Source organism: Cadophora gregata, assembly GCF_030347475.1.
Source record: "Cadophora gregata isolate MNR1 chromosome Unknown scaffold_1, whole genome shotgun sequence".
NCBI classification, from domain to species: domain Eukaryota; kingdom Fungi; phylum Ascomycota; class Leotiomycetes; order Helotiales; family Ploettnerulaceae; genus Cadophora; species Cadophora gregata.
Genome location: NW_026695924.1, coordinates 274,546 through 292,477, shown reverse-complemented (window position 1 = coordinate 292,477; position 17,932 = coordinate 274,546). Strand labels below are relative to the sequence as shown.

General features: G+C 47.6%; 6 protein-coding genes across 6 annotated transcripts; 4 read left to right on the top strand and 2 right to left on the bottom strand.

The window, feature by feature from the left end:
- Positions 1-2,471: 2,471 nt before the first annotated feature.
- ONS95_000071 (uncharacterized protein) lies at positions 2,472-4,833 on the top strand (the record flags this gene model as incomplete). Its single annotated transcript, XM_058493210.1, has 2 exons — positions 2,472-3,485; positions 3,538-4,833. 2 exons carry the CDS (start codon positions 2,472-2,474, stop codon positions 4,831-4,833), a joined length of 2,310 nt encoding a protein of 769 aa, XP_058363410.1.
- Positions 4,834-5,962: 1,129 nt separating this feature from the next.
- ONS95_000070 (uncharacterized protein) lies at positions 5,963-8,478 on the top strand. Its single transcript, XM_058493209.1, has 4 exons — positions 5,963-6,891; positions 7,038-7,108; positions 7,203-8,034; positions 8,181-8,478. The coding sequence occupies exons 1-4, from the start codon at positions 6,600-6,602 to the stop codon at positions 8,384-8,386; spliced, it is 1,401 nt and encodes a 466-aa protein (XP_058363409.1). The 5' UTR covers positions 5,963-6,599; the 3' UTR covers positions 8,387-8,478.
- Positions 8,479-9,535: 1,057 nt separating this feature from the next.
- On the top strand, positions 9,536-11,031 carry ONS95_000069 (uncharacterized protein). The gene is made up of 5 exons (XM_058493208.1): positions 9,536-9,797; positions 9,848-9,869; positions 9,921-10,008; positions 10,087-10,416; positions 10,474-11,031. Exons 3-5 carry the CDS (start codon positions 9,983-9,985, stop codon positions 10,835-10,837), a joined length of 720 nt encoding a protein of 239 aa, XP_058363408.1. The 5' UTR covers positions 9,536-9,797; positions 9,848-9,869; positions 9,921-9,982; the 3' UTR covers positions 10,838-11,031.
- A 505-nt stretch (positions 11,032-11,536) lies between these two features.
- ONS95_000068 (uncharacterized protein) lies at positions 11,537-12,826 on the bottom strand (the record flags this gene model as incomplete). The annotated part of the gene is made up of 2 exons (XM_058493207.1): positions 12,572-12,826; positions 11,537-12,518 (listed from the first exon to the last, which is right to left on the bottom strand). The coding sequence occupies exons 1-2, from the start codon at positions 12,700-12,702 to the stop codon at positions 11,537-11,539; spliced, it is 1,113 nt and encodes a 370-aa protein (XP_058363407.1). The 5' UTR covers positions 12,703-12,826.
- Positions 12,827-13,252: 426 nt separating this feature from the next.
- ONS95_000067 (uncharacterized protein) lies at positions 13,253-15,490 on the bottom strand. Its single transcript, XM_058493206.1, has 6 exons — positions 14,970-15,490; positions 14,724-14,916; positions 14,293-14,673; positions 13,661-14,239; positions 13,498-13,609; positions 13,253-13,447 (listed from the first exon to the last, which is right to left on the bottom strand). The coding sequence occupies exons 1-6, from the start codon at positions 15,249-15,251 to the stop codon at positions 13,324-13,326; spliced, it is 1,671 nt and encodes a 556-aa protein (XP_058363406.1). The 5' UTR covers positions 15,252-15,490; the 3' UTR covers positions 13,253-13,323.
- Positions 15,491-15,748: 258 nt separating this feature from the next.
- Positions 15,749-17,901, top strand: ONS95_000066 (uncharacterized protein; the record flags this gene model as incomplete). The annotated part of the gene is made up of 8 exons (XM_058493205.1): positions 15,749-15,855; positions 15,909-16,071; positions 16,126-16,784; positions 16,839-16,940; positions 16,993-17,237; positions 17,293-17,326; positions 17,376-17,554; positions 17,609-17,901. 8 exons carry the CDS (start codon positions 15,749-15,751, stop codon positions 17,899-17,901), a joined length of 1,782 nt encoding a protein of 593 aa, XP_058363405.1.
- Between the last annotated feature and the right edge of the window lie 31 nt (positions 17,902-17,932).

Sequence of the window (17,932 nt, the reverse complement as noted above, 5' to 3'; positions counted from 1 at the left end):
CAAGGAATTTACTCATCTTTCCTCCCTCCTCATGCTTTCATCTCATATCAGAACATCTCATCCAGCCATCCATCACAAGTTGAGCACTCACTCACCTCCTCTCCTCCCTTGATACTCCACCCCCCTGCTCTTCCACACCCATGCCATCATCATCCGAATTGAGACATTCTTCGCACGGCCTGCACACCCTCCCCGCAATCAACTTTATAGGCGATGCATCTATTGACCAGGGACCTCAGACAGTGTACCCAGTTAGGATGTTCTTGAGAGAGAGAAAAATAATGACGCCCGAGGTGATGAATCGCATTCTGTTTTTTCTCGGTCGGTTTGGCTTGTGGTGTGGTGGATAACTGACGTATAGGTATGCTTGGCCGATATCCAAATGACCTACCTACCTGGAAGCCGGAAGTGAGCGGGGCATTGATATTGGCAGAGAGAGTCTATGAGATGAGGTGAATACGCAGAGTGGTAGTATTGGGTGTCATTTCACGAAAGAAAAGATTCATGTGCTTGGGAAAAAGGGGAGCTGGACCTGGAGCTGGGCTATCTACTCTACTGTACTTCCAGAAAGATGAAAATGAGGGGAAGAGAGGAGGACGGGAAAGGGAAGGGGAAGGGGGGGCGGCGTTAACGGCTGTGACAGGCTCCCTGGCTTCTTGTGTGGCTGAGTGGCTTGGGGAGTGGGACCTATTGGCGTGGTGGAACTTCACGCACCTCACCTCACCTGCACACACTTGCCGACAACGCCAACAGCAAGCCGTATCTGACATTATTGAATTTCTAGCTTATCGTGCAGAGATGAGGTGTGGTGGTTTCTGGAAAAGTGTCGGCTGGATATTATTCTAGGTTGTGATACACTGTAATTTACAAGTAGGGATTTGGTCTGACGACGGGATGAAAAAGTGAATCGATTGATCATCAGGGGAAAGTCAAAGTCAGTAAGATAGTTAAGTACCTAGTGTAGTGTACTGTGCTGTGCTGTGCTGTGCTGTGCTGTGCTGTGCTGGGCATTAGATGGACACTAGGTATGCATGCACTATGACCTTTTTCACAGCAATCAGTTCGCATGTGCATGCATTTCTCAGTATTGATCAACGTTTCCTTTCCTCTCGTTTCTACTCGTATTTCTCTGCTAATTAAAATTTAGCTTTAGAATGTTCCAATATTCCTTCCATCGCGAATTAAACATAAAACTCTTCATACAGTACCAATTAATCAATCCATCTCCATACTACCCACCTTATTCCCTTCCACGGCTGCTTCCATTACCCACAATCTATAATCGTAGTCGTCAGAGGTAAATCACATCTCCGTATCCGTCTCGCTTTATCCACCGCCACATCTCCATCCCATCCCAAAGCAGGAGCACACCTCCAGACTGCATCCCCACCCATCCAACCTTAAAGCACTCAACCATCCTCGAAGACCCTCTCGTCCCTACCCACCACGGCACAGAGCAGTAGTAAGCCTAAAATACACAACGGCCAGCACGGTGGCACCTGGGCAGTCGATAACCATTGACACCAAGCCCGTTCCAGCAGCTTGGGCTCCATCCTGCTCGGCCGCAGCCTCGTGCTAGGACGAAGCGGGAAGGCTAGGCACTCGCTCATCCCCGTTCCTGGCTAGAGAGGGCTAGAGCGGGCGGGCGACAGTGGGATTGACAGGGGCAGGATACAGGGACAAGGACAGGGACAGGGACGGGGACGGGGACAGGGACTCAGCGGCGGAGAGAGACAAGACGAGACGAGACGAGACGAGACGAATGGCCTCCCGGGATCACATCCTGGGATGGAAAGAGAACACTGAGTGGACTACTGGACTGGCACTGTGCCCTGCAACCGCAACTGCAACTGCACGCATCCGTGATGGGACGCTGGAGTAGTGAGTGCTGATAATGCTGCGTCAGATGGTCTTACAGTACGGGCTGCCCGTAGGAACTTCCTGACTCCTCTAATCTCTTCTTCCCCTCAAATCAATTCTCGTCAACTCTCACTCTCACTCTCACTCTCATTGTCCCGTCCCGTCCCGTGTTATCTGATCAGATCTATCCGATCTCAACTTTCCTTCCTTCCTTCGTTCCTACACCTGTCCCTACTTGCACGCTTTGACATCCTGACCGTTCCTGACCAAAAGGAAAAAAAGCGTCTGTTCTTTTTATCGCCCTCCTCCACCCCATCGCATCCATTGGCAACCGTTTCCACCCCCCCCTCAACCCCCTCACTGCGAACTCTAACCCGTTTATCCGCCGTCTACAACCCGAAGAACGACCATCGCCACCAGTAACGTCAATCAAACTGCCACGCCATCTGAACCCTCTACTCTATTACCCGCTCGCCTCCTCCTCTTTACCAGCACTCCCCCGTCGTCAAAGCTGCACCAAAGCACACCTCAACCAATGCCCGCCTAGCAATCGCCATAGCACGCCGGTGGTATCACCAAACAGCTAGGCAACGGACCAGCAGCTCTAGCGGATGCACCCGAGCCAAAAAAGCATAAGCAGAGCAGAGCAAGGAGCAAAAGCAAAGATGGCTACTACCTCTCCCTCCCACGAGAATAATATCAACTCCTCCTCACCCGAGGAAGAGGACAGCGACAACCTCCAGATCATCTTCGAGCCCGAAGACGACTCCTTCTTCTCCCTCGTCACCAACCCCAGCAGCGGCACGACCACCCCTCGACAGGACACAATGAAGGAGGTTCAGGTGCCCAAGCATCCCATCCCCTCGATGCAGGCCGCCTTTGCGGAATCCATGCACGAGTCCTCTGCGGCGTCGACCCCGACCATACCGAAGAACCGAGTGGGCAATGCGGCTGCGAGGAGGAAACTCCTGATCGATCAGGATGTCAGCGAGGATACACATGCGTCGAGGTGGAAGCAGAAACCGGGTCAGCAGTACCACGAGCTGTGGAAGCTCATGGCGCAGATCTCCTTTGGGGTGTACCTCCTCATCAACGGGATTGCCAAAGACGACGAGCAGGTCATGAATATTCTGCAGGGACATGTGGATGAAGTTGACGAGTTCCTGGAAACTACTCTGGAGGATTTCGATCTGGCACAAGAGGATATCGAGGAGAGGCTGAAGTTCTTGAAACTTCCGCTGGAGAATATCATTATTTTCGATGCTATGCTTGAGGATCGTAATTTCAGGCTGCAGATCGTCAATGGGAATGAGAGGATCGAACACGTTATCACGAGGACCGCAAAGGCCATGAACGAAGCTCTGAAAGATGTGCAGCAGGGTTTGGATGCTTGCAAGGAGTTCACGATATACCTGGCTCAAGAACAGGAAGAGTCCGCGTGGTTGAAGGACAGACCGGATATGCAAAAGGTGTTCATTGCCATGAAGGGTAATGTGGAGGGTTGGTACAAGGCCTATGTGTCACTTCAAACCAAGGGAAATCATCTTGGTGTAGCTCTGGTACAACTTGGATCGATAGTGGCAGAGATGGATCGGAGAGCTGGTGAAATCAGTCGGAAGATAAGAGTACGTCGATTTCCTTGATTTTTGTTGGTGGCGGAAAATTAACAAATTGCAGTTTAGTAGTGCTTCCCCTGAACCATCTCCCATGGCTTCACCACCTGCCTCCCCCGAATCGAAATTGATGCGACAGTCGATGTTGAAAACCCTTCCTGAAGACCCAAATATGATTACACCAGCAATTCGAGCGACACTCCCTGCATTTCAATTGGTTCAAGACCGAGAACGAACTCCAGAGCCAGACACTAAACGATATTCTTCTGAAAAGGAGGAAGAGGACGAGGCAGAATTCACACTCAAACCACATACATACACACCTGTACCATCGCCATCACCCTCTCCAAGACCACCCACCGCCTCGGTTCAGGCACCTCCTTCACCCCCTCCAGAGATCCCCCAACCAATTCCCGAAATCCAACCAGTTCCAGAAATCCGCCAGAGATCTTCCTTACGGAAACGCTTCTCGCTAGGCAAGAGGAAAGAATCACCTCCGGAGATCACCCTACAGGCTCCTGCTCCTTTAGATACATACTGGGGTGCTCGTCAACGAGTCACTTCTGCTCAATCTACACTATCTGAGCGCCAAAACTCTATACCACGGGACGGGCAAAACTCCAATCCTCATGAGAGACAAAGCTCCACACCTCGAGAGAGGCAAAACTCCATATTGGCCGAACGACAAAATGCTTCACGAGAAAGACAAAACTCTATCCCCCGGGAGCGACAAACTTCAATAACCACACCCCCTTCCAGAGGCCTTGACTCGGCATACTGCTCTGACTTCGAGAAGACCTCACCCCAAACTCTCACCCAACCCACGCCCCTCACACAAACCACCTCACAACAACCCTCCGGCAGTCAACACACCAACGGCTCTCAAACCAACATCCGCCACCAATTCGCCCGCGACTTCGTCCCTTCCCCCCGCTCAGACCAGCAATTCTTCCGCCCCGTCCAAGCCTCCCCCCACTCCCCACTCCAACGCCCCTGGACAGCCGGCCCCTCCAACCCCCTCCACATGCACTCCAACTCGTCGACGTCCAACCTCTCCTCCCACCGCGACTACCACCACTCTCACACGCCCTCGCAGCTCGGCAATCGCCGTGGCGTGCCCAGCACGATGGGCATGTCCGTCATGAGCGACATGACGATGATGACGGAGGTGGATGGAAATGGCGATAGGAAGAAGGTTAAGAAGAAGAGGAGTGCGTTTGGCTGGTTGAAGAAGGCATTTAGTCTGAGTGAGGAGGAGAAGGCGGCGTTCGAGGAGAAGAGGAGGGGATTGGAGGGGGAGAGGAAGGATTATTATCAGGGGCAGAGGCGGAGGTGGGTGGATGGGAAGAGGGTGAGATGAGTTGAATTAAGTTGAATGGGTGGTCTTGTACGGAATTTGAGTAAGGATAGGAATGCGGCCTGGATGGCAAGCGAGACTCTCTGCGACGGTACGGACTGATAGGCTTTCATGGATACAATCCGGAAAGAAACGAGGACTATCTTCGGCAATACGGGTGCATGCCAGGTCACAACAGAAACACACCACGCACACCACACACAAAACACACAAAACACAACATTAGTCACAGCGGAGGATGTGGCCAGAAAAGAAAAGATACAGCACTGCATTGAACGCGAGCGAGCATTTGAAAGCGTTGCGATTGGAGCGTTTGGAGATACTTTCCGCCATGGAGAAAGAGAATGTACGATATTTGAGCTTGGGTTGGAGCTTTGAGGTTTTGAGATTTTTCAGATTTTGAGTTGATACCCGTTCTTTGCGAAGTCGAGATTCGAAGCATGCGGTCGGGGTGCTGCGTTTTATTCGGTTTTTCTTGTTTTCTTTTCTTGACTTTCCGTGGGGCATTTGCATTTGGTACTTGGCATTTGGGGCTGGGGCTTGAGGCATGGGGCATGGGCCATGGTATTTGAAAGGTTTGGTGATTTGTGTTTGAGCTTTGACCTTTGACCTTTGAGCTTTGAGGTTTGGTGGTTCGGGGTTGTGTATTAGGGATTAAGGATTAGGGATTAAGGATTAGGGATTAGGGATTCATTCTGATTTGAAGCGTGGCGTATTGGTGTTCTTCTTGCATTTGATCTATCTTTCTTTGTGCTGTGTTCTTTTCTCTTCTCTTCTCTTCTCTTCTCTTCTTAGGTCCATGGGCATGGTCGTGCTTGAGAGTGAAGTTTGACGCTGGGGTTTCGTTCGTTCGTGTCTGTTAAAGGGAGGATTGTTTGCGAGGTGAGAGAGAGAGAGAGAGAGTGGAAAATTGGCTTGAGAGGTGAGAGGGAGAAGGAGAAGTGTAGGAATAGTAGAGTAGAGTATGGATTAAGAATAGGAATAGGAAGGAATAGGAATGAAAGAGAGGATTGCGGGGTCGGCGAGATCCTGAGAATGAATTCCCCATGCTCATACTCAAGACCCACTACTTGCTGTTCAGAATTTTAATAACAATAACGACAATTTGATTTGATTTGATATCTTCTGCAATGTGCAATGCTAGGTCGTCTGTTGTTGGAGGCGATACTGGAGAAGCGAGATTGTCAAGACTAGGTACTGAGGTAAGGTGAGGTAAGTAAGAAGGTAGGTACCTAGGCGAGGTGCTTTGTAGGTAGGCGCAGCCAACCTAATGAAAGAAGACTGCACGTGGAACCTCAAAAGATATCAACAACAACAACAAACGGCGAATCCAAAAAAACCTTCGCAGCATTAATAATTCTATATCATAAAAACCTCACGCGCAATCCAATCCAATCCAATCCAATCCAAGCCCCCCTCCCATTTTTGATTCGACCTCAATCCCGACAAGGTGAGTGAGCACGAGCACGAGCATCTCTCGCGATATTGCGTGACAAGCGAGTGCCCCACCCAAACACCCAAAACTGGAGCCCCCTTCCCCCTCCTGTTTGCCTACACCGCACCTCTAAAATCCATGGACGAGAGGGTAAAGGGTACAAAAAAGTGGGTGAGCTTCTTAATTACTTATTCTCTCTTCCCTCTCTTTTCATCTTTCCCGAATTTTCGAAATTCTATTAATTTATTTTCATCATCATCTCATTAAAAACTCCCCGAAAAAAACCCCAACCCCAACCCCAACCCAAGACAAGAAAAACAAAACAAAGGAAGGAATGGCACCTAGCGCTGACCCCCTCCTCCCCTTACCAGTAGACACCAACCATACCCCACCATCACAGCCAGCAGTGCCAGCCCAGGAAATCGAAATCGAAATCGACCGCAACGGCAACGAGTTCAAAAGCCGCAACTCCTCACCTTTGAAGAAAAGCGGTGTTTTGGACGCAGCGTTTGAATTCGAGGATGTGACGCCTGTTATTGGGAGGGAGTATCCTAAGGCGAGGATCGTGGAGGATATTCTTGGGGCGGAGAATGCGGATGAGTTGATTAGGGATTTAGCTGTTACTAGTGAGTGGGCAATTTTGAAATTCTTTTTTTTATCTTTTTGGATCCTGGTGGCTGTACTGGTTGGATGAACCTTTGGCTTGGATGGGGAGGTGGGGTTCGTACATTTGAAAGGATATATCGCTGACTTTTGTCTTTTTATCTTGTAGTCAGTGAGCGTGGGGTGGTGTTCTTCAGGGCGCAGACTTCTCTTACGGATGATTTGCAGAAGGAACTGATCGTAAGTGCTATCCACGCTCTTTTATCCCATCTCAAACCCCTCATTGCCTCTTCTACCACTATCAAACATACAACTAACTCCCCCTCTCCCCTAGCTCCGCCTCGGCGCCCTCACGGGCCGTCCCCCAACCTCAACAGTCCACATCCACCCGACCCTAAACAACACCAACGAGTTCGGCGTCAGCGATGCAGAAATCAGCACGATCTCGTCTCTACATAGGAAGAAATCGTACTTCACGCCTGAGAGGCAGTCGTTGCGTAGGAATACGAAAGCGACTGAAGCGTCGTGGCATAGTGATATTCAGTTTGAGGAGGTCCCGGCTGATTACACGAGCTTAAGGTTGGTGGAGCTACCGGAGAGTGGGGGCGATACGTTGTGGGCTTCTGGTGAGTGTTGTAGTTTTCGTTTTATGTTATCCTGTACTGCCTTATCAAGTTGGTTTCGGTGGACTTGCCTGGACTGGAAAGGGCTACGACCTCGCTTATTTGTTTACCTTCCAAACCTCTCAAAAACTCTACTTCCCTCGAAATGCTATAAAAAGGCAGCACTCACAACTCTGACCCCAACAGGCTACGACATCTACGACCGCTTCTCTGCGCCCTACCAGCGCCTCTTCGACAGCCTAACAGCGACCTACTCCGGCGAAGGATTCCTCAAAGCCGTCGCCTCCGGCCGCGCAAAACTTTACACTGGAGCTCGCGGCTCACCCCTCAACACCGGCGGGAAACTCTCAGCCGTACATCCACTCGTTCGGACCAACCCCGTCACAGGATGGAAGAGCGTTTTCGGGATTGGGAATTTCCCGAAATATATCAATGAGCTGGATCCTGAGGAGAGTGAGGAGCTGTTGGCGAGGCTGTATAGGGTTATTGAGGGGAATCATGATTTGCAGTGTCGGTTTAAGTGGAGGAATAGAAATGATATTGGTGAGCTGACCTTCACATCCTTCCTTCTCTTGTTTCTTTTTTTTTCTTTTCTTTCTGTTTTTTTCCCTTCCCTCTGTCTTGCAAGCCAGGCGATTTTGAATTTCAACAATCAAAATTGATATGAGACTAATTTCTCGGCGAAACAGCTATCTGGGATAACCGCTCCGCATTCCACTCCGCGACATTCGACTACGAGGGTCTTGGCGAGAGGGCGGGACATCGTGTCGTGGGCATTGGTGAGAAGCCGTATTTTGATCCGGAGAGTAAATCGAAGGCTCAAGCGCTTGCGGAAGAGGCTGCTGCGAAGGAAGCTGCTGTTGGTAAAGGACGAGAGGGGGATGTGGCTGCGTAGGAGGGAAGGGTTGATAGATAGGATTCGAAAGGGAGAGCGAAAGGAATTTGCTGGCGACGTCATTACAGTTTTCACATCATTTATAAGATAATATCCTACGAATGACATGTGTACAAACATTTCGGCTTCATTTCTCTTTTTGAAGTCAGCTTTGTTGACAGTGGCGGGGCAAATGTCGTAAAGCGAGGCCAAATGCTTTAGAATTCCTACCATCATACTTCGATATACAGATCACCTCTTAGCATTACCAAATACAAATGAGATCATTTTTCGGCCTAAATTGTTTTTCAGAAGCTCTTGGTATCATCTGAAGAGACTTTTGAACGCCTCGACTGTCGCAGCGCACATGGCCACGGGCTATGGCGTCGGGATTTAGCCTTTCCAACTCGGCACAGATACATCGAGTATTAAGCCAGAAAGCGTAGTGATGGTGCCGTTCGAGACGGGATATCATTGTGTCCGCTTCTTTCACATCTGCGTCACATATTCTGAGACGGACGAGGACGCTGATCGCGTGGGAGAGGTAGAGGGTTCTGCGGATTGGGCGAGGCAGAGTTGGCAAGTTGGCTTTCTTGAGTACCTTATTGGAGTGTATCGTCACTACCGATACGCTCTCTAGTACGTATTTTACTATTTTATTACAATTGCTCATAGAGAATGAATTATGTCCAGAGTATGAAGTACTGAGCACGTGTGATATTTGTTGTTTTCATTATTCCGGGATCTCCGCTTAGATAGCCACACCAGATTACTTGTCATGACGGGAGGTATTAGGCAGGTTTGCGACGTACGTAATGCTGGAAGCTGAATCTTTACTGACACTCTTTAATGATATCCCTACCCTCAACTGGCGCTATATACCAATCAACTACTAGTTTTGGTTGAAACTGTATGCAAGGGTGACTTCTGCTATCTAGATTATTCGAGCGGCTGCTTGTTCCGGTCCATAAAGCGGTTATTTTCCTGGTTTGTCGCGTGCGTGTATCAAAATTAGAACGACACCGCCCAAGGCCCATGGTATGTTAGACTGCTCTTCCCAACTCCTCACTCTCTGCCCTCAACAATTCATCTATCCTTTGACTTTCTCGGTATTATCTCTCTTACTGACAACTGAAATTCATACGTATACTAGTACGTTTTAATATAAGACCACTTGCCAATTTCAACTTTTTGTCATCTGTAGCCTGATGTCTCTCACCATGGCCAGAACTGACCACGAACTTCTGTCCACACCTTCGGACGATGTACAAGGTCGTTTGATCCAGTCCTTGCTCGTTGGTAGAGGCTTGGAGTTTACGCCAGATGGTCAATTTGTTCGCTGGTCGATGGCGAACCCGCGACACCCCCGCAACTGGCACAAGTTGAGGAAAATGTATGATAGCGGCCTGATCATTTGGTTGGATCTCTTCACGTAAGTTACTTTCAATTGAACGTTCTATTTTTATACTGACTTCGATATAGGACGGCAGTGAGTACAGGCGGGGTGAGTCTTCTGTTCCCTGCTGGGAACATAAAGCTCAAGAATATTTGCTAGCTCACAAATGTCAGGCCTCGGCGGCCACCAGTGCCCAACTAGAACTTGGCATTTCACATACTATGTCCATATTTTTATTTGTTCCTGTGTATGGTGGCACTTCCTCGCTACCCAAAACTTACAATTAGCTCTAAACCCTGGGTGACGAGGCTGATCACGATGGCAGCTATCTGTTGGGACACGGCCTGGGCGGTATCGCCTTTCCGCCATATTCGGAGGTTTTTGGGCGCAAGAAGCTCTACATCGTCAGTACGGCTCTCTACAGCGTCTTCTGCGCTATCGTCGGGGCAGTTTCTTCGATAGGCGGCGTCGTGGTTGGTCGCTTTGGTAGCGGATTCCTGTCCGCTATCCCAACCACGGTTATTGCAGGCAGCACTGAGGACATGTTAAATACCAAGGATCGCATCTGGATGATATACCTATGGGCTATGGTCTCCAACCTTGGCTTGATTACTGGCCCTATTATGAGCACATACATTACGACAGCCCTAGGATGGTGAGTTGCCAACCAATACTCAGGCTACGAGACATGCTTATCAATATGACATGGCAGGAGATGGATGTTTTACGTCTCTGCCATTATTGTAGCCGTCACGACTGGACTTCTGTTTGCCATACGAGAATCCCGGCCATCGTTGATTCTGAGCCGTGAGGTCGCAAAACTCCGCAAGGTTACCGGCAATAACGACTTGCATGCACTCAATCTAGACCACACTCCCGATATGCGTACATTCGCTCGCCTGGTACTGTTTCGTCCTTTACATCTGTTCTTTACAGAGCCCATCGTCTGCTTGGTGGCCGTCATGAGCGCCATTGCATGCGCTCTAATTTACTTGTTTACCGAAGCCCTGCTGCCCTGCCGCCGATCTACGAAGAGCTTGGGTTTTCAGCAACTTCAGCTCCCTTGCCCTTTCTAGCAATTGGTGTTGGCTTACTTTTGGGTCTTTTTACTCGTGTTCTAGATAATCACATTCTAGAAAAACACTCTAGGGTAGGTCGACCAATTGCGCCAGAGCACAAGCTCATTGGCTTCACCATTGGTGCTCCTGTCTTGGCTGGGGCTTTGTGGTGATTCGCTTGGACTATACCTCCTCGTGTCCACAATGTACACTGGATGGTATCAACAACCTCACTCGTCTTCATCGGGTACTCGTTGAACGAGTTTGACACTGTTCTGGCTGGCTACCTAGCAGATAGCTATCTCAGCTATGCGGCCAGTGGATTCGCGGCAGTGGCACTACTCCGTTCGACGATGTCGGCGGCGTTCCCGCTGTTTGCATCATACATGTTTCAGGGCCTCAGTGCAAACCTGGCCGTGTCTATCCTTGCTGCTCTTGCAACGCTGTTTTGTATGGTGCCAAGATTATTTACGAAATATGGAGAACGCATTCGCTCGAGGAGTAAATTTGCAAAATATAGCCTACAGGTTTATCAGGAAAATGGGGTTGATGGGAATGGATTTTAGAGGCAAATATTAGTAGCTCGATATTGCGACGTTCAGGTGCAAATAACAAACAATACAGACATCAAGATGGAACGCCTCACGAAACATCGTCGACTCCTCGCTTCAGTTGTTCTTCTTGCTTTCAAGATCAATAACAAAATCCGCCTGCACATTACTGTGCCTCACTACCCTGAGAAACAACTTCCTCCGGACGAATTGCACCCATGTCGGGATGCAAGTTAAGAACGTGCCGTTCGCAGTCATACTTCCTGACAAAAGCTTTGACACAAAAGTCACACTTGTATGGACGTAAATTTCCATGAGTTCTCTTATGAGCATTGAGGTTATGCGCTCTGGTGAAATCTTTGGAACAGATATCGCAGACATGCTTTGCGGGGGTCTTCTTAATCTTCGGAAACAGCACTGCCGGATCAGGATGCATGACAGCCAGGTGCTTCTTAAGCTCTTTCTCGGTTGCGAAACCAAGATGCTTCCTTGTACAGCTAGTTTCTGTGCATAAGAAGGGCTTTTCGTGCCGAGCAACATGGCTGTCTCGACTGTTTGAGTTGGGGAATCCCTCATGGAAGTTGAAGCATGCGTGTCGCGGACATCTGTGCCAGTTAAGTCCGTAGTATTGCTGGAGACTTGATATAACTGAAGGGTCTGGGATCGCTGCAGCCTGAATATTTTCCAGAGTAACCCTAGCTCTGCTGACACTGGTTCCCAGGGATCCAAGAGCGGCGATGGTTTCTTCTCGAGCACGATAATTCCTGGTATAGCTGATGAGCAGTAGGAGATTTTCGAAGTAATCGGCGCTCTTGAGGTGTTGGCAAAGATTCTTGAGATCGTCCGGGATGTCTTTTTCGCTTGCTTCCGCAGATCCGTATGCGTCGTAGAAGTCTGCGATAGAAGGGCCAAGGCCATTCTCCTCGACCGCATCGCTTTGCAGATGTGGAATAGAAGCCTCAAGATGATCCACCCAATGTAATACTGCATAATCTTGAAAAGCAAAATATCCGTCTGTGACATAATCTCTGATCGAATCATCGGAAAGGTTGGCGTCGAAACAGTCGAACAGCAGATATTGTAAGCACAGATTCGCCAATTTTTGCTCTTCTCTATGAACTTGCACATATTCGTTATGAATAAGATACCTATAATAGTCATGGTCAGCTATGTCTTCGAACTTGGACTGACAGTTTCATACGACTTGGCTGTACCATGTACTAACTGGACTCTATCGCCCGGAAGCACCTCAACCAGTGAACCACAGATGTCTCTGACATGTGCGCACAAACGTCGATTTTCAAAATCTACTGTCTGGTCTACAGTGTCCATACAAACTGCTCCTTGTATCTCATGCCACTTGAGCGCTCGCTTTGAGCAGGCGATCCAACCAAGAAGACGCTTGGCTGTCTCACGTTCTTCGACATTTTGATTCTCATAAATACTAGCCGGCCCACCTCCTGTTTTGCTCGGGGCTCGCGTACAGTCGGGGCAAGCAACTATCACGGGCAAGCAAAGTGTCACGCTAGAAAACACACTTAAATTCTGAGGAAAGCACCTAATAAAAATCAGACGAAATTGTCGTAAAAATTATAATTGATATTTGTTTAACCTTAGAACCACAACTTAGAATAAAAAAAACTATAGATATATTAATAGATAAAGTATATAGCTAATAGTATTTCTTATTTATATTTGATTTACTTTTATAATAATAAAGTTATTAATTATTTAAGAAATACTTTTATACTTTTAAAATCTAAAATCGACTTTATTATGATTTCTTAGACTTTAATTAAATATAAATAAAGAGAAAGTATTAGATATAGACTTTACTTATCGATATATTTATATTTTATTTTATTAAGAAGTCTATATATTAAGTTATTCTTAGTTATATTATAAGTTCTTTAAGTGTGTTTTCGCGAACAAACTCCTTAGAATCTTGAGATTTTAGGTGTGTTTTTCAAGCGTGACACTTTGCTTGCCCGTGACAGTTGCTTGCCCCGACTGTACGCGAGCCCCGAGCAAAAAACAGGAGGTGGACCGGCTAGTACGTAGCACGATTCGAGAGTACCTAGGGAAAGTGAGCTAAACAAGTACAATGTGTTCGAAGAGTTAACATACGCTTGTTCAAACCCTTTCGGGAAAGTACCAGGTTGTAATTCTAAATAGACTTTTTCCGGCGTCAATTGGTCGAATAGGTTTGTTACAACCAGTTTTGCAAAAAGAAACATTCCTGTCATTGTCAGTTGGACGCCAGGGAATGATTTGAAGCAAGTTGACCTGCCGTCAGAGCTCTCTTGTACTGCAGTTTTGATATATCTGATTGTCTCATCGGGTAACCCAAACTTCCTTTGGATTTCTGTGCACCAATGCTTGGTATATCCTTCAATATCTGACCTGTTATGGCCATCCGATAGCTTCAGGATGGAGGCACTCCGAAGGAGCCTCCGAATGTCATTCTCATCTTGGCTCACAAAAAGCGCTCTCAATTTCCCAGCGGGTCCTTCTACATCAATTATGGGGGTAAAAAATGACAAAATCGATTTTCTTTCCACGGGGTCGCACTCATCAAGTCCATCAATAATGATGGAGGTCGGGGTCGAACCAGTTTGCAATGCTGTCTTGAGCAGTTCCCTAGTAAGCTCCGATGAGACTAGATTGACTTGACCGCTACCAATGCACTTCTCGTAAAAGTAAGGCAGAAGATCTTCGTTGAGCCTAAGAAGCTGGACTAGAAGAGCACGGGCAACACCGATGAAAGTTTTGCGTTCAACATCCTGATAGTTGCAATAGAAATATATGACTGCTTTTGATGATGAAATCTGACATTCTTCAATGATAACAGAAGCCAGTATTGTCTTCCCTGCTTGTACATCAGGCTTTTGAAATAGAGGCGACTAATAAGGTGGTGCCTACCGGCTCCAGGAATGCCATTCATCCATAGCAGTGGCGAAGAACCTATGTTATGATCCAGCCATGCCTTCATCTTGCTTTCCTGTAGCAGCCATCTTCCGGAAGAAGGATACATTATTCGTGCCGTCATAGCTGCCTCATGATCGAGAATTGGGTCAAATGCGGAGAGCCAGGTCACGACGTCAAGGCGCTTTCGCTGGCTCCGAGCTTCCTCCGCCAATCTGAACTCATTTCGGACAAAGGCTCTCTCTCTTTGCATTTCTTGGATATGAATCACACTTGCGTGATTCTGGATGAGAATTTTGTGATTTTGAAGGTCGTCCACGAGGCGTTGAAACCGAGATTCAAAATCTTTCCAAGCCGAGCGAAACAATTGTCTCCATGCTAAGCATGGTTAGAATCTTGAGATCTGGAGCTTGGTAAATGGGTCTTACTTGGCCTTTTCAGTACTCGTAATGCAGACAAGTGGAATTCCAGGATGTCTTCATAAATCAAGGCCAGCACACTGGCCATTCTAGAATCAGCTCCAAAAAGAGCCCGATACTCAGAGAAGAGTGGTAAATTGTCGGCCAGCTTTTGATAAGCATCAAGAATGATATCAAAACAATCTGCCCAAGAACTTGCAACCTAAATATATTAGTTAAACCGTTGTCCAGATATTTTTTGTTAGGTGTGCTTACCATCAGACAGAATTTCATCGGACCCCAGACAAAGCATAATATCGCGGAGGCATTCAGAAACACTTCGATAATTGCGCCGTACTGGCGCATGGCCTCGAGAAATCGCTTGATCCTGGTCAAGTTCATCATGCTCTTTCGCTTGCCTTGCTCTGCCTGAATTGCCTCCACAGATGTCAGAACATCTTCAAGCGAAGCGAATTTAAACTCATTCTGCTCTTCCTTTGTCAAACGTTTGGTAAATTTCCCTACCGCCTCCTGAAAATCATCGCGAACAGAAGTCATGACATCGACTGTTATTGCGTGTTCAAGCCGTTCACAGCTTACAAGCTTATCAGCACCTCGATTTCTGAATGGAGGCAAGAACAAAAATTTCGGAGCTGTTACGCCAGACCCAGGGGTTTGTTGATGTCTTGTCTGAACTGGATGTAGGCAAACAGCACCTTCAGGCAAGTCTGCATTCCCTGCGCCTCCCCAGGCAGACTGCGATCTATTCCGCGTGTCAAATGATCTCAAGAAATCAGGCTCTGCCTCCGGGGAACTCGGTCGTAGAGGCTGTGAAATCTGCTAAGCCACATTGAGCACCTGCACTGTTCCACAGACATGTAGCAGTACCCAATCGCACAGCACAGCCCTTTCAGGCGGCTGATAAGGCACACGCAAAAAAAGAAACACTATTGAGATACAGTAAACTTGCTAAGAGTACAGCTATGTCTGTTGAGAGGACTTCAACATGAAAGGAATGGTATCACCCGCATCGCGGCTTCTCCCTATTACATCCGATGGACAATGACAAGCGACCTATCAGCGAGGTTGATGATCCCGAAACAAGGCGAGGGAAGAAATCCCTTCCTAAAGCTATTGAGCCCGAAATAATTCTCGCTAGGCCGTAAGTATGTAATGACTTTGCCGCGAGTATGAGTGGCTAATGCAACATTGTAGTGATGGCTTGAGAGACCGTAGATGGTGGAGTTTGATTGCAGCATATCTGTCGTTGAAAGAGGCATCTGAAGAATCCAATGGAAGAAACGACAGTTTGTATTCGACCAAACTGGCCCCTATCTCATTTGGTGTTGATTCATCTCCAATCTTGTGCTTTGGCATGGTATTTTCAAACCTTTCGAGACTCACCAACGAATGATTTCTGACAACCTGGCAGATACATAATGCGACTGCGAAAGTCTTGAATGTGGAAGATTTCTCCCAGCTGAATATTGAAAAAGCTTGTTCGGTACCTAATCTCTCACAACTCTACTTGTCATTCAAGAGCGATGCAGTAATTGCCGGAATATCTGAAGCACAACCTCTGGCCGTCTTGAGCGAAGCGACCTCTGAAGTGCTGCGAGATCTTTCTTCGATGAGAACTTGTCGTTTTACAGTCTATGTCAACACAGATCCTAGAATTGAGATACCGCCAGACAAAGATGCCAAAGGGCAGAAAACTCTTTCCGTAAAGCTAGACATTGTACTGTATGGTTCAGATGAAATCTGCAGCAGTGTTGGGATCTTTCTTTCTCGCGCCCGGATTTATCTACAGCATCCTTGCTTTCAAGAACCTGATACGGAATATAACAATCCTCATGTTCTAGACCTATCTCAACTATCTGCGCAGCCTGGTGTTTCTGAACCGGAAAATGCAGTAGTCGAACCTGCCACAAACATTCCTAGCGACATAGCAATTCCTGCCGCTGAAGAACAAGACACTGTCGGTGCAGCCGAAGTAAAGAAAAAGATATCAAATGTTTTCAACTCTTTAACTCGGTATAAATCGTTGACGAGGCTGGAAGCAGACATTAAAGTCACAACACCACTTCTTCCGTGAGTCAACTCCAAAGAACGAATGAGACTCTTGGTCTAATATAATCGGTAAAGACACCAGCAAGAGGCTCTAGACTTTATGATGCAGAGAGAACTCGGTCCCGTGCCCTCGCAATATTCAATTTGGTCCAGGTGCACCAGAGATAAAGAAACGTTGTAAGAACCCCATGCTTAACCAGATAGCGGATAGATAACGGTGTTATGACAGCTATGAGAACAAAATCACTGGCCTGAGGACAGATCTTGTTCCCAATGAGACTGTTGGCGGAATACTTGCTGATGATATGGGTTTGGGCAAGACCTTGACTGTGATATCCACGATACTTCGCACTGCGAACCTCGGGAAACAATTCCAGGAGAAGGGAAAGCACACAGAGAACACGGCGAAAGGCGATCAAGCGGCTCAAAAGCGAGTCAATTCAAGAGCAACTCTTGTTGTTGTCCCGAGTCCTCGTAAGATATTCCTGTCGTCTCCCGACCATGCCTCAAAAACTGACTGCTGCATAAGTCTTGATTGATGGGTGGCAGAGAGAAATCGAAGCGTTAGTAAGCAGAATAATGAAGATCAACGTTCGCTTACAGGATAAATAGACATTGCGATGGCTCGTTGAATGTTAATGTTTACCATGGCCGAGGTCGAGAAGTCAGCCCAGACGCGCTCGCAGATTGGGACATCGTCCTGAGCACATACCATACTATTGCTGCCGAAATGCTCGATGAACACAGCCCATTGTACAATGTAACATGGTTCAGAATCGTATTAGACGAAGGTGCGGCTTCTTCGTGGAACACTACTATCTATATAGTTGACACTGACATTATAGCTCATATCATTCGGCGAATGAGTACTAAACTCTTCCAGTCAATGGCGAAGCTAGAAGGAAAGTTTCGTTGGTGTCTAACAGGAACACCAATTCAGAATGGATTAGAAGATCTGGCATCATTAGCTGCCTTCATCAAATGCTTCCCATTAGACAGTCTTCCAGAATTCCGACAACCACATCGTCTCCCCGCTCCTGAAAGGGACAAACGAAGGAATACAAAGACTCCAAACTCTTCTGGACTCGATATGCTTACGGAGAACAAAAAAGCTTCTGAATCTCCCGGATATCATTGACGAGGACCACTACGTCGACTTTTCATCCGCC

Coding starts and splice junctions, on each gene's coding strand:
- ONS95_000069 (XM_058493208.1), top strand. CDS start 9,983: ATGTCCATATTTTTATTTGTTCCTGT. Junction 10,009..10,086: donor ATATTTTTATTTGTTCCTGT/GTATGGTGGCAC, acceptor TCACGATGGCAG/CTATCTGTTGGGACACGGCC. Junction 10,417..10,473: donor ATTACGACAGCCCTAGGATG/GTGAGTTGCCAA, acceptor ATGACATGGCAG/GAGATGGATGTTTTACGTCT.
- ONS95_000067 (XM_058493206.1), bottom strand. CDS start 15,251: ATGACTTCTGTTCGCGATGATTTTCAGGAGGCGGTAGGGAAATTTACC. Junction 14,674..14,723: donor ACGAGTACTGAAAAGGCCAA/GTAAGACCCATT, acceptor AACCATGCTTAG/CATGGAGACAATTGTTTCGC. Junction 13,610..13,660: donor AGTACAAGAGAGCTCTGACG/GCAGGTCAACTT, acceptor TGACAATGACAG/GAATGTTTCTTTTTGCAAAA.
- ONS95_000070 (XM_058493209.1), top strand. CDS start 6,600: ATGGCACCTAGCGCTGACCCCCTCCTCCCCTTACCAGTAGACACCAAC. Junction 6,892..7,037: donor TAGGGATTTAGCTGTTACTA/GTGAGTGGGCAA, acceptor TTTATCTTGTAG/TCAGTGAGCGTGGGGTGGTG. Junction 7,109..7,202: donor ATTTGCAGAAGGAACTGATC/GTAAGTGCTATC, acceptor CCTCTCCCCTAG/CTCCGCCTCGGCGCCCTCAC.